This window comes from Ambystoma mexicanum, chromosome 4q (genome assembly GCF_040938575.1).
Source record: "Ambystoma mexicanum isolate Mex_15411 chromosome 4q, UKY_AmexF1_1, whole genome shotgun sequence".
In the NCBI taxonomy this organism is placed as follows: domain Eukaryota; kingdom Metazoa; phylum Chordata; class Amphibia; order Caudata; family Ambystomatidae; genus Ambystoma; species Ambystoma mexicanum.
This window is the reverse complement of record NC_090928.1, coordinates 108209087-108226499: the sequence shown is the minus strand read 5'-3', so window position 1 is coordinate 108226499 and position 17413 is coordinate 108209087. Positions and strand designations below refer to the sequence as shown.

The window sequence follows — 17413 nt, the reverse complement described above, 5'->3', positions numbered from 1 at the left end:
CCTTGGAGCGCTGGAACCCTGGAGGATACCACTGGATTAGAGTCCCCTGGAAAGCACTGTGGACCTAAGAAGGGGGTGAAGGTGATGACCCCAAAAGATGAGGAGAGGACCCCAAAAGATATGGAGATGATGACCCCGGAGGAGGTCCCATGGAGTCCTAGAAGGGAGGAGTTCCACCAATAACGATTTCCTGTGTGATTTTCTTTACCACAAATTATTATTTACAAAGTCTATTTCTATTACAGACTATTTTACAATTCCAGTCATAAACTATTTTATTACAGGAGGTAATACAAAGACTATATTTATCACAAATTGATTTTTATCAAAAACTGATTTTTTGATTTATTTGTTCTGGTTTTTGCATTTGACTAAAGCCAATGACACAGTTTTGTTGGATGTATTTTTTATGAAAATGTTAATGCTTTATTTTAAATTACAAAAAAGAAGAAAGAAATGGATCACCAATTTAAAAAAGAGATAAAAAGATAATGGTGATCAAAAGATGAAAAGATAAAAACATATTTTTAACAAAATAAATTTCAAATAAAAGAGACAAGAAAAAATAAATAGAAGAACAAAAAAGGTCACCAATTTAAAAGAGATGAAAAGATGAAGGTGATCAAAAGATACAAAAAGTTAAAAATAAAATTATTTTTCCAATTTTTTCTTTAAAGTAGATGTTTTTATTGCTTTAATCAAGACTCATTTATTTTGCTCAGGTCTAATAATGTATATATTTCTCACATATGGGTTTTGTCATTCACATGTTATTTATTTATGACTGATAAGATAAGATTCAGTTGGGTGAAGCACATTTGTTGTAGGACATCTGTGTTTGTTTTTTCTGCAGTGATTTCCGGTTATATCCCAGCAATAAAAAACGGAACGAGTGTATTAGTAACTGTAGGAGCTCAGAATTCTAGCAATGTAACTCCATATTTTAGCTCATCATTGTAGCATGCACATGTGGCTCATCGTTTTAGCATGTACATGTTAGCGTGGATTTGAACTGCGATAGAGGATGACGGGATGACTCATTTCTGAACTCAAGAGTGTGAGTCTCAGACAGAAATAAAGGAACATGCCCATGCACAGAGCACATGATTAAAATTGCACATTGATGCAGGGTTATTTTTCAATGGACTGGTCTGCACTGACCTAATGCTAATACATATGAACATACTAGCCTATTTCAATCCCAGTTAACAAACTGAATCCCTTAACAATATTTTGTGCAAATTGGTCTATCATGAAATAATCTGAAGGCAGATTGGAAACTGCATGATGCTCTTTAAAATGGGAAAAATAAAATGTGCAGGCTGAATATTTGCGCTGGGTAAACTGAAAAATGCAAAGATCCATTCTACTAAAAAAGGGCATTGTGTGAGTGGGAAATTCAAGAAGAGATGTATCTTCTTGCTCTCCAACAATGAAATCATGTGCCGTTTCAGTGGAATGATCTGGTCAACGGGAAAGGTTTTCCTTGCGTGGCAGGAAGAAGTAATAAAACGAGTTTGAGAGGCAGTAGCTGGTCAGAAATCTTCAGGCACTGAGGGACGGTGGAACGGGGAACTGACTGGAGAAAAAAGTTCAGTACTGGAAGGCTGTTTGGTGTTGTAGCAGTTCTTGTCTGAGTGACCGACCCTGAATGAGGCAGGCGAAAAAGAATGATGGGTATTTCCATGCTAAACTGAATCAGAGACATTGTCAACATCCTAGGTGAATATAAGTTAAGTGAGGAGCAGCTGTATTGAATGGGATCAGTTAGTCAAGGAGAAATAGAACAATTCATGCTAAGTGCTGTCTACATTTTTTAAATGTGCATCTAATCCTGCATTTATGCTTTGCAAAGTTAGTTTTATTTTCTTGTTTCCAACTGTATCTCTGTTACCAAGTTCCACGTTATGAAGGACGATTGGTAAGACTGAGCACAGCTAATCATTAAAAATGTTAGCAATGTATTCGCACTGTGAACTATCATGTGGGCTTGAGTGCCACACTGTGTAACTTGCAATTTCCAATTATACGATAAAAACTGTTTTCAAAATATCCTATAGTTGTATTGCATTCATGTTGCATTAAGTGTCTTTTATAAAGTAGCTTTTTAGCTAGAGAGAGAGAGAGAGAGAGAGAGAGAGAGAGTCTGAATGAATGTGCAGTGTTTCAAGTGCATGCCTTACAATTGTTGATACTCAGCCAAAAGGGAATATTATGGCATTGTACATAAGATACCACGAGGAAGCATAAACCATTTACCCAGAGTGTACCAAGTCCAGTCATCGGTTTGTTGTTAGTGACCCTGGTAAAAACAATTATTTGACAATATTCTGAAAATAGTCTCACCATGATAGAAGTACCCAAACTAGTTACCACAAATACCAAGAAGCAATAGGTATAGCCCCAAAAAATATCCGACAGATAAGGAGGACACAGAGTCAGAGTGAAGAACATTACCAGTAAGTAGCTGGGGTATTTCCTTCCTCTTCTTTTTCCTCGTTCTTTTCATATACGTGATAGAAGCTGCAGCCTTGGGAATGCTATAGAGTGCTTTGTGACATAGTAAACATATTGCAATTTTAAAAAGTGACTTTGAAAAACACACACAAACATAAAGAAAACCTTGGTGGTTTTTCAGTGGGCGTGATAAGGAGATGTCCTCCTCCGGCTGACTGGTCAATATATTTCCAGGCAAAAATACAGCAGCAGAGTTCATGGAAAAGGGCATTCATGTGACTCACAACTTCCTAAAGGAGTCCGTGCACTACTGCACATGTATTTATTTTTCCAAATGGCACATGATGGCAGTAGTTGCACATTTGAGGATAAACCTTACTACATGGCAACCGGGGCAGTAATACGATGGCATCATTGTGACATTTCAGTCTGCACTTGGCATAGGTGAGCCAAGAACTAGTGACATTTCCAATGCTTGATTTGCATGCTCTTGGCCCTTTAAATTGGAAAAACATGGGTTCATGATCTTGGCCCGTATGTATTACTTGAACCTGATTGACACACTACAATATCCAGATTTTATTTTATGACCAAAAATGTCAAGTTGATTAGAGTTGATGAACATGCCACTATAAAGTGCAAGAAAAGAAATGAAGACACTCGCGAAGAGGGGAAGTAAACAAGAACAGTGTTTTATTGTTTGGTTTCTGCCAACACACTTACATTTCTTTCTTTTGTTTAAAAAAACAAGTACATTTCTCCAAGGGTAGGCGCTGAACAAGCAGAAACGTCCCTGAAAGAACATATAGGTTTGGCATGGTTTGCTGGCCATGTATGGGATCACTTAAAATACATGGCAAAAAATGTGTTATTGATGCTAAACATTAGCTTCTTTTTAGATTATGTATTGGGATGTCACTAATGCTCAAGCAATAATTGCTGACACAATCGTGTGAATTTGTCATGATTGTTTTGTATATTCATCCTCAATCAATCGCTTACGTCTTAACTAGTGCTGCAAAGTGTATATTCCTGGCCAGATTTAAATGTGTATCTTCCTTTGAAAGAAGATGGCATCTCCCTCTCTAAGCTAGGACAGTCCTAAACGAGAAGTAGTCAAGTTCATATTCAGGTTCATTTCATCTTTATTTCGCAAACAAAGCAAAACATACATAATTAAATAAATAAACCAATAAATAAATAAATACTTAATGATGCATTTAAACACCTACTGTGTGATGATTGTTTTAATCTTCATGTTAAACAAATCAATACGGATATAAAATAACTGATTTCCCACATGAAACGAGTAAAAATAAAGAGTAACCAGGAGTAACTATTTTACAATAGGTCAATGATTTATGCTATTGTTGATAGCTCTGAATGGGCTTTCCTTAAATTAATTGGATTGCCAATCACATGTGTAATTTAATGGCCATACCTTATTTATTTACACAGCCAAAATTAACTTAAAACACCTTTGCATGTAGTGAGAACACTAAATAGCACCCCAAAGACACTGATGGCACAAAGTAGGCATTGGCAAACTGGTAAAGAGAGAGTGTGCAATATTGACACAAGGGTGTAAATAACTGCCATGTAATCCAACACGTCTATGAAAGGACATGTTGTGTTTCTGTAAACGTAGTCCAAGACACAATATTAATGTTCATGTGCAGCAAACATGAAGATGGCCAGTCCAGGGGATCCCCGTCCGGAGGTTTGTAGACTCAAAAGAAAGGAGGAAGCAAACAGTGGATTGCAGTCTGGGGTACCCCTAATCAGAGCAAGAGTGGGGTATAAGCAAGCATTCGTCTTCCCAACCCTTTCACCCGAGGGCTTCCCATTAATTTTCGATAGTCCAGGTAGTGACAGATGGACTTTGAATCCCAGTTGGTTTGAAAGAGGAAGAATGCCACTGGCATTCCCCGTGACCAAATTGGGTGTTTCTGCCCTTAATCTCTGCACCCCCCACCCAGGGTATGTATTTCTGGCGATGACGTAACATAGAGTGTCATGTAAAATGCCTGTCTCATGAAAATAGTGTTATTTGGCTTCATGAACAAAACAAATGGGTGTCAAGAAGAGAAACACATCGAAAATGAAGTCCATGTAGAACGACTGGTTTCCCCTGGTTTTTTTTTTTCAAACAGGTTCTAGTTCCCTTTGTGAAAGATAATACTATCCTCATGAAAAACCACAAGCGCTATCAAAATGCTAACCCAATTGTTCTTGATATGTCGACCAATTCGTATATCTTCAAATGTCCGGTTCACTTCAAACCAAATGTAACAAACTAACATTTCAATAGAAATAGAAAAATTTGGCACAGCACATCTTTTTAATACTATACCCACTTGGTCTGTTTGATTTTTCAATTGGGCGGTACGAACCCCCATTGTCAAAGCACAGCGTTGATTCCAAAAAATATGTTTTTCTTTGTTTAATCAATAAGTGGCATCTGTTTCCTAATCAAATCCAAGCTGAATTATCATATCATCTGTTCTCCTAAAAGATGTGTTTCAATTTTACAAGAAAACGGCAGAGCAGGAAAGGCGGTCCACAACTTTCTCGCAATATGGCTTCCTATAGAAGGACAATATGTTCTTGATTTTTGTAATGACAATATATGCCACAGATACATATTTTTAACACAGCTTTTGCTATTACCACTTACTAATCCAAAGTGGGTTACATCATATATACAAACGAGTTGGCACTTACAGAAATAATTACAGATGGTTTCTGGCTGAGGGCAGCCATGGCTTAGGCTGGCCCAGAAACCTGCTGCCTCGATACATTATGCAACATTAACATGAATACATATATTTCCAGCTGGTACATTCTCTTTAGAGGGTTGCTTGTTGCTGAGAGGCAGACGCCGCCACCCCGATTCATGTTCGCGGTTGACATGCTGCGTAGAAGCTGCTAGTCAAGGGAAAGCAAAGGCTGCATATTTTCCTCGTCGCTTTTGTCCGTGCGTTTTAGTACCCCGGGATCCACGACTGACTGGGATCTGAAAAAAGAACAAGAGGACATGTTATTCCGCTGCCATCAGCTCCAATCAGAAATGCACATCTCTCAGTGATGCATGGCGGCCGGCCTCCGTGCTCGTCCTTTTTGCATAGACTTGCATAATAGCCTGGCAGTTAAGGGGTTAAGTCCATTCTAATGGATAGGCTATGGCTGTATTGCACCGGATCTGTGATGCCTGTGTTTGCCAGCGGTCTCTACCTTTTACAGGCGAAGGGTTGGAGAGCCTCATGAAGGTTTTACGCTCATAAAGAGGTAGCTCGTGAAACTGTTGGCCGGTGGTGCAAAGAGCAGCAAAATTGCTAAGACAGCAAAGCGGAAAATTATATGTGTAAAGCTCTGCTCCAATTCGCTATGGCATTTAGCGGTGCGTAGTACTCTGCGACCGCGATGTTTTACCCCTATTAGGTTTCATTCATGATAACACTGAAAAACAAATATATATATATACAATGAAAAAACTTTGTTAAAGGGATGTTATGGTTAAGTTGGACTAATAAAAACCTATGAAATTCAAAGAAAAAACTTTGTTAAACGGACGTTATGGTTCCAAGTAAAACCGAAAAACCCCTGAAATTCGCCAGTTATGATAAGCTAAGCAACCATAACTCGTGCCACCACTGTGCACTGCTAAGACTAACACCCAGGACATCAAAGATGACATCACAAATATCATTGATGTGAACCAAACAATACAGTAAAATGAATTAAAGAATGGTTGGTCGTCTTGTCAAATTTGAAAATGAACCCAGATTTTCTAGATAACTTAAATGAATACGTTTGAAAATAAGGACCACAGGACCAGCACAGAAAGAGCACACAAACCCAATTTATATGTTTCTATGTTTCAATTAAGGAAATATGTTCATATTGTTGCTTTTTTTCTCGCAAAAACAACTGCAAAAGATGCTGAACCAACAATAAATAATGACAATTGTTAGGGAGAATGTTCATTTATGTGCTAATTTTCTCCCACCGTAGAGACCACCAGCTATTATGCTGGACGTAGGACTTTTTAATTTTACCTCCTGAGGGAGTGAGACCTTTTTCTCACTCTCTCATGTGTTTTTCCCTGATTAGGATTTTATGTTGTCACTGTTTTTGGAGTCTGACAAAAACTCAATAGGCATCTGCTTTTGTAAAGTGACACACAGCACCCTCAGTGCAGTGTCATTGAGCTATCCCTTGGATCTCTCTTAAGGTTAAACTACCTTTTCTTGGATGAACTACCACTCCCTAGAATAGTAAGGGGAAATTGATCTTACTTACCTTTTAACTTTGTCGGTCCAGCACACACCATCTTGTGTGGAGTGCTGGGGGAGTTATCTAGTAGCCCCTTATCCTACTTTCTCATGTAACATGTCCTGTTACCCTCACTACTTTAAATTACTTGTGGCAGTGGTTTCCTTGTTACTACCAGTGTGCATTTTTCACCGCAGGCTAAACCCTTAGCTGCAGTACAGCACCCAGGGGTGACCATTTTGTCAAAATGGCCACTGTCTTCTTTTTTTGCCATTTTCTGTTTGTGAAGTCTTTCTTGGCTTTTACTCTATGCATTGAGATGTTTCAGCCCTGAAGCTCGCCCCTGGCTCCAGTCTGTCTGCAAGGACAGGAAGTGAGGGATGATCCCGAAACTCCCCTGTCCTTTGTCTCTAGGTGTGCCTGATTGAAACCATTCCTGATTGGCCAGCAGGATATTTGGGAAGGATAGCCACCCTGCTTTGGGATTGACAGCCTAGGTCTGTGAATGAATGAGAACAAGCTTAAAAGGCAAGGTTCTTGGGACTACCAACAGAATCCACCACTAGTAGAAACATCTGAAGAAGATATCAGGAAGCGAAGCCTGCTTCAAACTTCTGGACCTCGAATTGCCTGGTGAAGCCCTGCTACTCTGCTGACCTCCTCTTTTCCTATTGACCTAGAAGCTACGGATGGAATGACTTCTCCCATTGGGCTGGTGGGAAGAACTAGCCACGTGGCGATCTCCACTTTGGTGCAATCAAGCCTCTCCAGTCTTGCAGAAGCCCAATGCCAGGGGTCGAGTGTCCATACCCAAGTGCAACATCGTCCGGGGAACGAATCTGGCCAAAAGCTCCCAGAGCTTCTTAAGAACACTCCATAACCAGGAAATCCCTCACCAGAGTCCCCTCACCAGAGTCCAGCCCCAAGGAAGCAAGCAAAATCAAACAGAGATATTCGTTCTGCATCAGTGCAGTTAGCGAGGCGCTGAAACCGCGAAGAGCCACTGAATCAAAGAGAGCCCATAGCTTCCGAAGTCCTTCCCGAGAACTGCCGCAGGAGCCCTCCAGATAACCTTCCTATTATCCCCACAATTGAGGCTCAGGAACCAGGGTTTGCTTGGCTTTAGCCAGACCGAATCCAGGTGCACCACTTTCTTCAAACCAGAGGTACTTTTCCTGGGCTTGGGGTACTTACCTTATTACCCTGAGTCGTGTTTTTCTCAATTGAGAAGTGCCCCTGCTTACCAGAGAGGAGGCTGTGGCACTGATGAACCATGAGTAGAGACTAGCGATGGGAAGTCTCTTTTCCGTGCCTGCTGCAGAGAAGAGGAGGAGCAGAGAGGAGGCTTTGGCACTGTTGCACCGTGAGCAGTGAAAGGGGCTGCTGTTCTGCGGTTCCAGTTGTTTTCATCAGCAGTGGCTCAGTGCAGTGCAGAGCAAAGCAGTAGCTTGGTGGCTATCTGTTTACTGCAATTACTGTGGAATGAGAACACTCTTTCAAGGACCAGGTAGCTCTGTATCCTGTGGTGGTGAAGTGGTTAATGGTGGTTCGTGGTGGGCGCAGGAGATGCTAATCACTAAGCCACGTTATTTCCTAGTTATAATTAACAGAGTGCATTCTGTGTTTAACACTCTGTTTATGTCCTCGACTTCAGGCACCATTGTGAGCGGCATTAGAAGGTATGTGTCTTTCATGGGTTGGAAAGCAGCATTACTTTGTGCTTTCAGAGTATTCATACGCTGCCACTGATTACTGGAGGGTGCAGCTACTTGTCAGCCCTTTTCATCTCATCTCATCATGTTATTCCGTGAGCTTGGTGGGCTGGATTGTCATCGCTGCTGGTTTTATTTCTCTACTTACTTTCAAGACACTCAGGGAAATCCATCAACAATTTGTTTGAACGTATAACGGGGCAGCGGCTTACTGTAACTATTAACTGTGACCACCTGTTCTGCCTCGTTGTTTTTGGGATTTGCTTCCCTCCCTTTGTTTACCTGCTCCAGTGGGACACTTTGGTTTTGGAACTTTCCCGCATAATGACTTCTTTAAGTACTTGGAAAATTTATGGAACACTCTTTTCATATACCGATTAGAGGAGCAGGGGGGTGCAAGCGAGGAGAGACAGTCTTATTGTTCAATTTTGTAACTTTGCTTTTTGCCATTACTACTATCCCTTAGCATGGGGAAAAGGAAAGCAGGGGCTGAAGGGAGATTGGGGGCTTCAGGAAAAGGCTCTAAAAAGCCTAAACATGCCAAACCTGCAAAAACGGGTAGAGTCCCCATCAAACCTAAGTCTAACCTTTTGCAGAGGTCACTGGACTCATACCTGGATGTAATGGCTAGCAAAATAGTGAGCTGCATTAATGCGGCTGAAAAAGTTACCGTCCCTCCCACGAAAGGGAGTCCAACACCTGCTAATAGTGGTGAGTTGGGTTGTTTGGCGGGAAGGGGGAAACAAGCAGAAGGCCAAGCTTTAGCTTTCAACAAGGAAGTGCGGACATCAAGGATGGTGAAGGTAAGGAAGGGTGTGCAGGGAGGGGGTAATGGCTAGGGATGAGATAGCCCCTGGGATGGAAGAGAGTATTTGGGTAGGCCCCAGGTGAGTAGCCTTACAGGTGGGTGTTTGACAATTGAACAATGCCCTGATTTTGAGTCCTCTTTTGCCGGGGATGACGATAATCTTTGGCTTGAGGCCTTGCTTGATGCAAAGCTTAAGCCTCTGCAGTTGGTTCTTGAATCATTACAGATATTTAAGGCAGGGTTATGAGTACTTTGCCAATTATGGACGACTCTATTAGAGCACTAAAGGATAAGGTGTTGGATCTGGGTATGGCTGGGACTGGATCAAGGGTGGGGGCTGGGTTGAGCAGGGTGGTGGAGTTGGAGAGGAACGTACCCAAAGTGAGTAGTGGTCGGGCAGGGTAGTGGTCGGGCAGGTAGCCCCTGTGGCCGGAGTGAGGGAGCTCACAAGTAACCAAAAAAGCACATCTACAAACCACACTACTCTGAGGGGGAGCTGGCATGAGCAAAGCTCCAGGTATGGGGTGGGAATCCCTGAGGCCATAATGTCTTCAGGTGTGTTGGATCAAACTACCCTGAATCTGCCGCCTGCAGCAGCACCCTTCATAGGGGTAATTACAGGTTTGCCAGGGCTTTCACATGGTGTCTTTGAGTCAACCATCTCCCTAATGAATAAAGCAACGCACTGGATCAATACTAACCTGATTGGGCCAAAAGTTGATCCATCCATCATACTCATGGCAAGAAGGGTAGGCTGGGTCGGCCCAAGGGCCAAACAATTGGAAGGGTATTGTGTAGTGGTGACTTTTTCAGATCCAACGGTGGTCAGTTATCTGACCGGCTCCAATCTCTCAAGAGGTCTTCAACCAAATGGTAGCAGACTCTATAGTAGTCTTGTTACTCTGGACCTCTTCTACATGGCTGTGGGGACCCAGGTCGCCCAGGGGAATGGTTTCGGTGGACTAGCGGGGGTTAGGGGGGGAATGAAGGGAGGGAGCAGGGACCCTAGTATCCATTTTTTGGTCGTAGCAAGGTTGGGGGCTGGAGGACAATACCAAAAAGGGTTGGGTTGAGTTATATGAGGGGAAAGGAACACACTAGTGGGCCAGAGCTAACCAACCGTTAAGAGGTTCTAACCTCTTATGAAGATCTGGATTGACACACAGGTGTCCTAGCTCGGTCGGTCATCCAAGAGGACAAAGTAGAATGGAAGGAGCAGCAGGGTATAGAGCTCTGTGTGGGTGGCAGGGCTCTCAATATGGTATCCTCATAGTCCCGCTTCTTATCATGGAATATAGCCGGGTCGAGGGGGAAGTTTGATAGAACGGATGTTGTTGGGCTCGTAAAACCCCATGAAGTTATCCTCTTGCAGGAAACGTGGGCATTGGAGACACTGTTGCTGCATGGCTTTTTATCATTTGGGATCACTGCTAAGAAAAATGCAAGAGGAAGATGCTACGGGGCCCTGACAACTCTAATTAAGATCTCTCTTTATTGTAGGGTCAGGGTGTTGGAAACCAATATGGACTTTCTACAGGTTTTCCACTTTTCCCCTGTAAAGGGCGACCCACATTTAATTATACATTTGTATGACAGCCCCCACAAAGCAGAGGCAGACAGGCTATTAAGGGTGAAAGGGTATATTGATGATCTTTTAGCCAACAAAAAGAATAGGAATGAACGGGGGGGGGATTTCAATCTCAAAATGGGTGTTGGATTGCCCAAAGACTTATTAGATCCATTGGATGACCAGTTGTTAAGAAATCCTCAGCCACAAATGAGGGATGCTAGGGGCTGTGCTAAGGGTCTCCAAATGTGTTTATGGCTCATTGAATGCAGGTTTACGGTTAATGGTCGCCTAGCACCAGATATACCAGGGCATCTGACCTTTAATAACCATCTAGACTTGTCCACTATTGATTACTTTTGTGTTTCTCTGGACCTTTGGGATAGGGCTGTGGGCTTTGAAGTACTGCTGAATGTTAATAGCGATCATCATCCTATCCGTCTGACAGTGAATGGGGTGCTGGGGGATGGGGGACCACTAGATCTTTCAGTGTGCCCGGTAAAGGTGCAGGCCCCCTGCACTAAGATAATTAAGTGGGATAATTACAGGGACACCAATTTGCACATATTGACTATATCAGAGAATTTAGCTTTAATTCTTGGTATTCTCAACAACACTTCAACTCCTGGGGTGATGGTAGACCACTTTGTGGAGCTCCTGGGGGCCTTCTCCATTAGCTTCATGGTACTCAGTAAGAGCAATGGGAAGGCTCACAATACAGTGTGGCTTGATTATGCCTATAAAGATGCTAAGAGACCTCTGCTGAAGGCCCTAAAAGCTCTGGTCGCACTAGGAGCGAGATTGCTCATGCTAGTGCTAAATATCGGGGGGAGCTTAAGAGAAGGAAAATGCAGGTTGAAGGAGATGTATGCAAGGGTGCTCTGGACTCTTCCAAACGTAATGATCAGAAGGCTTTCTGGGAATATGTGAAGGGGGTGCCTTGCAGTCCATAATGGAAAGGTCCAGCGGGACCCATGTGGATGAGGCGGCTTGGCTGGAGAATTTTGGGAACCTGTTCAAGGGAGGGACTTTAGTGGACAGCCCTGGTCAGAGTCATTCCTGTTTGAAGTTTAAGTTGGAGGATGTGTCCCGAGCAATTAGCCAGCAAGCCCGTAATCGTGCACCGGGTCTTGATTAATTCCTTCAGACCTGTTTCAGGAGCCCTTGGATTTGTGGGCCCCGCTACTTACTACTTCGTTATCCTCCCTCTTGTAAAAGGCCATTATTTTCCCTATCTTTGCGAAGGGTGACCCAGCGAGCCCGATATTTTACAGACCGATTTCACTCTTGGACACGTCCTTTAAGATCTTTGTGGGTGTTTGCTGGGTTTAATAGAGGCCTGGCTCTCGGAGGAGTCGGTTTTGTCTGATGTGAAGTATGGTTTTCACCCCGGGGTCGGCACCATGGAGCAGAGCCTCAATCTGTATCTGTTGGTTGCCAATTCAGTTTTCAGTAAGGGCGAGGGGGTGTTCTTTGCGTTCATGGACTTGAGCACAGCCTTTGACAAAGTAGATAGGTCAAAATGATGGGCCGTGCTCGGGTCCATGGGTTTCCCGGGGATATCCTGAAGGTTTTGGAGGAAATTCATAGAGATAATGAGTCCTGTGTTCGCAGTGGCCTGGAGGGACACTGCACAGGTTGCTTTAAGGTTGGCTGTGGGGTCCGGAAGGGATGTGTTCTGGCTCCCATCTGCTTTTGCATGTATATTAAAGGGCTTTTAAAGGATCTGATTGATACTAAGGGGGATAATTTGGTTTTGGGGGGCAGGGCTTTTTCTGTGCTGGAATATGCGGATTATAACGTGTTGCTAGCCAGGACCCCTAGAGCATTACAGATTCTTATTAATGTGTATGCATCCTTTATAGGAAATTTGGGGCTCAATGTCAATACTATGAAATCAGTTGTAATGGCCTGTGTAGGCAAAAAGCGGTCAGCGAAAATGCGTCCTATGATTTGTAATGGAGAAACCATCCCAAGGGTGAAGGATTTGATTACCTTGGGATTAGATTCTCTGAATCTCTCACAGGGATGGCTCATGTAAAAAAACAATCAGTCAAATTAACCCAACAAGTAGGGGGCATATCCCGGTTGCTGTCTCGTTGTGAGGGCCAAACCGTTAGATACTGTACGCAAAATCTATTCAGCACAAACGAAACAGTTACTTTGTATGGCGCTCCACTGTGGGACTTTCAAAAAAGCTCATGAGTTACAAGTGAAGTAGAATCTGCTTCAAGGAGGCTACTTGGGCTCCCAATTTCCTCTCCCTGTATCTCTATTCATAGAGAACTGGGTATGGAATTCTGGGAGGACCAGTGGTCATTGGCCCCTATAATTTTCTGGGTCAGAATATGAGCAAATTAATGTGCATCACTCTGCCATTTTATAATTAGGTCTTTAATGTCTAGGGATGGCTGGAGAAGAATCATGTGGCTCGATTATATGGACAAAGCCTTCGTAGAGGGCAACATAAGGGTTCTTTCTCCTCCAGATGCACTCCTGACTAAAGTTCAGTTGAGAAGTTACAAACACATTTTGGGGGAAGTGTTTGCTTTGAAAATAGCCGTTCGGGAACATGTTATTAATTCAGATAAAGAGCATGCAGTGATTAGCCGGGCAAAGGAGATACAGCCCTATCTAATTTGGGGCACTATCAGGAAAGATCGCTGGCTAGGTTTATAGTCAAAATCTCGAAAACAAAATCTCGAAAAAAAAATCTCGAATACAAAAGGGCGAAAAAAAATATCGAATTTTTTTTCAATGTGTTTTTTTCCAAAATGGGGGGGTTCCCCCCCCCAACCCCCCTTTTTTTCATTTTTTTTTTATTTTACCCCTTTTTTTTACTTACCTGACCCCAAAAACATATATAAATAAATAAATAAAAAATTCGATATTTTTTTTTCGGCCTTTTGTATTCGAGATTTTTTTTTTCGATATTTTGTTTTCGATATTTTGACTGACCACCCGCTGGCTAATCACATGACAAGTGCAAGGTTTGATTGCCTTCTCCTGAGGGGAAACACAGCTAAATGGAGTGGTTACTTGCACCTGGGTGGGTGTCCGTTGTGTGGCCATTTAAAAGAGGACCTGGTCCACCTGCTATTGTTTTGCCCTGGTTACAGTGGGATTAAATGATCAACCATATTGCCAGTCCTAAGGGAGGCTAATATCCGATTACATAGGCCGGTTATCCTGTTTCTTCTGAGTGCTGACTCTGTTTTAACTGCATGGGCATTACTTTCTTTTTTTAAAAGAGCCATGCATTTTAGGAATGGGTGGTTAGGTGAATGATCCTATCTGGCTATCTGTACTGCTCTCTTCTTTCCCAAGAATTGGGCTTTTTGAATATTGGATTTTGTCATCAAGAGAGCTGCTGATTTCTTTTTTACCATGTTCTTAGCATTGGCTATCTAGTAAAAACTGATATTTTATGCATTGTAATTTGTTATGTAATTTGCTATGTGGTTTTGGATTTATTTGGATGTGTAAGGGAAGGGATTCTATTGATTGTAATTCATTTTGTGTTATGTATTTTTATGTGTTTGATGGATTTTTAATCCAAATAAACATATTGACTGACTGACTTTTGCTGAGCTGATTTTCAACTCCCCTTGCAAGGGCTTAACAGCATGTGTTTCTTCAGTGATTTTCTTGAACAAACTAACTTTGTGAAAGAATGTATCCAAGAAGTGCATCAGAACTATAGACTTTTTCCAATTGACTTTGGCTGCCCTGGCTCAACTAAAGGCACCCTTCTGAATCTGTTGACTTTGGCATTGCATGTCCCTCATAGGTTGTAATTTGTTGACCACTTTTACTGCTGCGAAAGGCTTATCTAGATTTCAATGGAGCATTCAAACTGTCTTTACTTTATAAGAAAGTATGTTCTAACCTTTCTATTTTCCTTAATCCTTCCTTCCTGAACCCCAGAGTCTAAAAAGTATATTGGTGTTTATGATAAATGCAATACTATCCTTGTTATTGAAGTCACTTCAGGGTGTTGGAGAAATGTATTAGCATAACCAAAGTGTATTCACCAACTTTATTGACTTTGAAAACTGATTCTAAAGTTTGCTGGACTGTTACAAACAATTGCCTTTTTAAAGAATGCTTAACTAAAATGTATGTGTAAATAAATATATATTTATAACTGAATCCTTGAGTGTAAGTATTACTTGGTTACTTGTATTGACTGATTTTATCTGTACAGCTTTAAAGCTCACATTTACCCTTGTGGGATAGGCCTGGCTGCTCACTCACACTACCAACTTGTGTAGTACAGACCTATACCAAAAGGTGGGTTACCTAATACCAAGCAGATAAGTCTTGTGTAGTCTCACACAGAGTGACTGCACCAATTCTTACCTAACACCAATAATAATGAGGCAATGCACAGATGAAGACTTCCTAAAGGAGACATGTGTTTCTCATAAGTATAGGTCTCTCTTTAAGCATCAGAATGAGTTTTTGACATTCTTACGTTGAATTCTGCTATTAGGTTTATGTTTTCAGACTTCAATCCCCAAATCAGATAGATTTGTCAATATAAGTGGACAGGCGTTTTCTGCGCTTCTTTGAATATATGGTTCTAATGTGGAAGGTGATACTGTGCAGGGAGAGCACTGTAGTGTGAACCAACTTTTTACTAGACCCTGCTTATATGGACTGCTAATAGCGACTATAGTCATGGTTAACTGTAATGCCCCTAAGAATGGCATGTTTGGATTCAAAGAATCTTCACAAATCTTTCCCAAAGAAATGTTGGCCTTTCTCAGGATGTTTCTTCAGAAAAGTTTCTGTAGCTTTGTCAAGTGGAAACAAAGTTAGCGGGGGGTCTCAAAACATACATTTCTCACATTCATTAGACACATATTTGCACACTCCTACAGCCTGAACCTCTAAATTGATTTGCGCCAAACCTCCGCAAGGAACTCACACTCAATCTGACAAACGAGCCTTTGAAATTCGGTGCAAGCGGTCACAAGGGGTCTCTTCGAAATCTTCTTGAGAGTGAAAACAAAAAACAATTATCTAATTTCAGTTCACTTGGAACACTCTGTTGTTCTACATGCCATGTTTGGGCTACCTAATTGGCTATCTTGGTCTAGGTCTGTGTAGCAACTTCTGGGTAGGCCCACACTCGGCCCATGGATCAAATGAGGGGCACCAGATTGGGTCAGGAAAGAGAGCCAATTAGCTGGGTTACGAGAAGCAACATTTTTGCAAAGGCAAAACCGAAAGCCCTGCCATGTTCAAAAGAGCCAAGGGGCATGGAAATAGACCATGCCTCTTTTTGCCTAGCCTATTGGGTGTCTCAGTAGTTACCAGGGCCAGACCAAATGCACTGCCAGGTCAAAGTAGCCACTGACATGGCAACAGGCCAGTGTGCTAATCTGATGGCTTTGGGCTTCCTGAGGCTTCAAGGAGCTACCCCGCCCAATGTAGCCGCCGAGCATGGCTGCCAGCAATGACTAGTTTGCACACAAGATAGACCCAAAGTACCCAGAGCATTGTACACACTGGGCCTATGGGCGGTTTAGAAGTTCCTGTGACAGGGAAGAGGGCCTCCCTTACTAAAATTAGCTACTACAAGGCATGACTGCAAGCCATCCTGAATCGACACCCTGCTGCCTTTAGGAGCGAGCCCTCTATGATCGGCGAAAGACTAGTGAAACTAGTAACTAGGCATGGCTGCAAGTCATGCCCATTGGTCTTTTCAGGTGGTTCAGGGGTTCCCAAGCAGGGCTTAAGGACACTCCCCTCTAAAAGTATACTTTGAGCAGACAAAGGTTTCCTTGGACTGCCTTTGGCAGCATAGATGCAGACCATGCCCAATGACGACTGTCATTGTGACAACGCATAGCATTAAACAAAATAAATCAATTAACTGCTGTTTTGTTAATGGCCATTGCTGTTAAGCTTCCCATGAAAAAAAAGTTAACTAAAGGGATGTGGAAATTCAGAAAAAATACTGCTTAAAGCAACAATGTGCTTGCAACTCCTAACACAAAAAAAACATAACTCGGTCACAAGCATGCACTACGTCTCACACCACATAATCCAACACAAACAACATGCACCCAACTTTGCATAGGGCTTGAGCAACGAAAAACAGCTGCAAAAAAAAGAAGTAGCTGAAAATGGTTTGAATCCATTCAATTGTAATATCGAGGCCAAAAACAAAAACAGTTCTAACAACTGTTAACAAGAATGTGAAGACCGGATTTCACACAGGAAGCAAAACACTATATCAAAGTCACAGCAAAGTCACTGAAGCACAGCAGCGACATTTAAGATATACCCCTTGCACCAAAAGTACGATAATCATAAATACCCCATGCTGGTGGCAGGGTAATCCCTAAGAATAAGATATGCCTGAGTTAGGCATAGTGCATGGCAATACTTATGATCATGACCACCACATCCCAATTCATATTGCATGTGTTAGCTCCTGGAGGTCCGCTTTATTGTGGCAGGGAATGGGAATTAGGGTCAGACGGGTAGATACGGCCACACTGCAGGACAGAAACCCAGAGGACCCAGTCTCTCTTTGATTCTATTTGTGAGGGCCATTAATCCCCTCCACCAGAGAAAGCC

General features: G+C 42.3%; 1 protein-coding gene across 1 annotated transcript in view; it reads right to left on the bottom strand.

Moving 5' to 3' along the window:
- Window positions 1-3128: 3128 nt before the first annotated feature.
- Window positions 3129-17413, bottom strand: part of CLVS2 (clavesin 2) — a 409036-nt gene continuing 394751 nt past the window's right edge. The window contains exon 5 of the mRNA XM_069607559.1: window positions 3129-5473. Coding sequence (XP_069463660.1) covers window positions 5386-5473 — 88 coding nt within the window. The 3' untranslated portion in view covers window positions 3129-5385. The remainder of the gene's footprint in view (window positions 5474-17413) is intronic.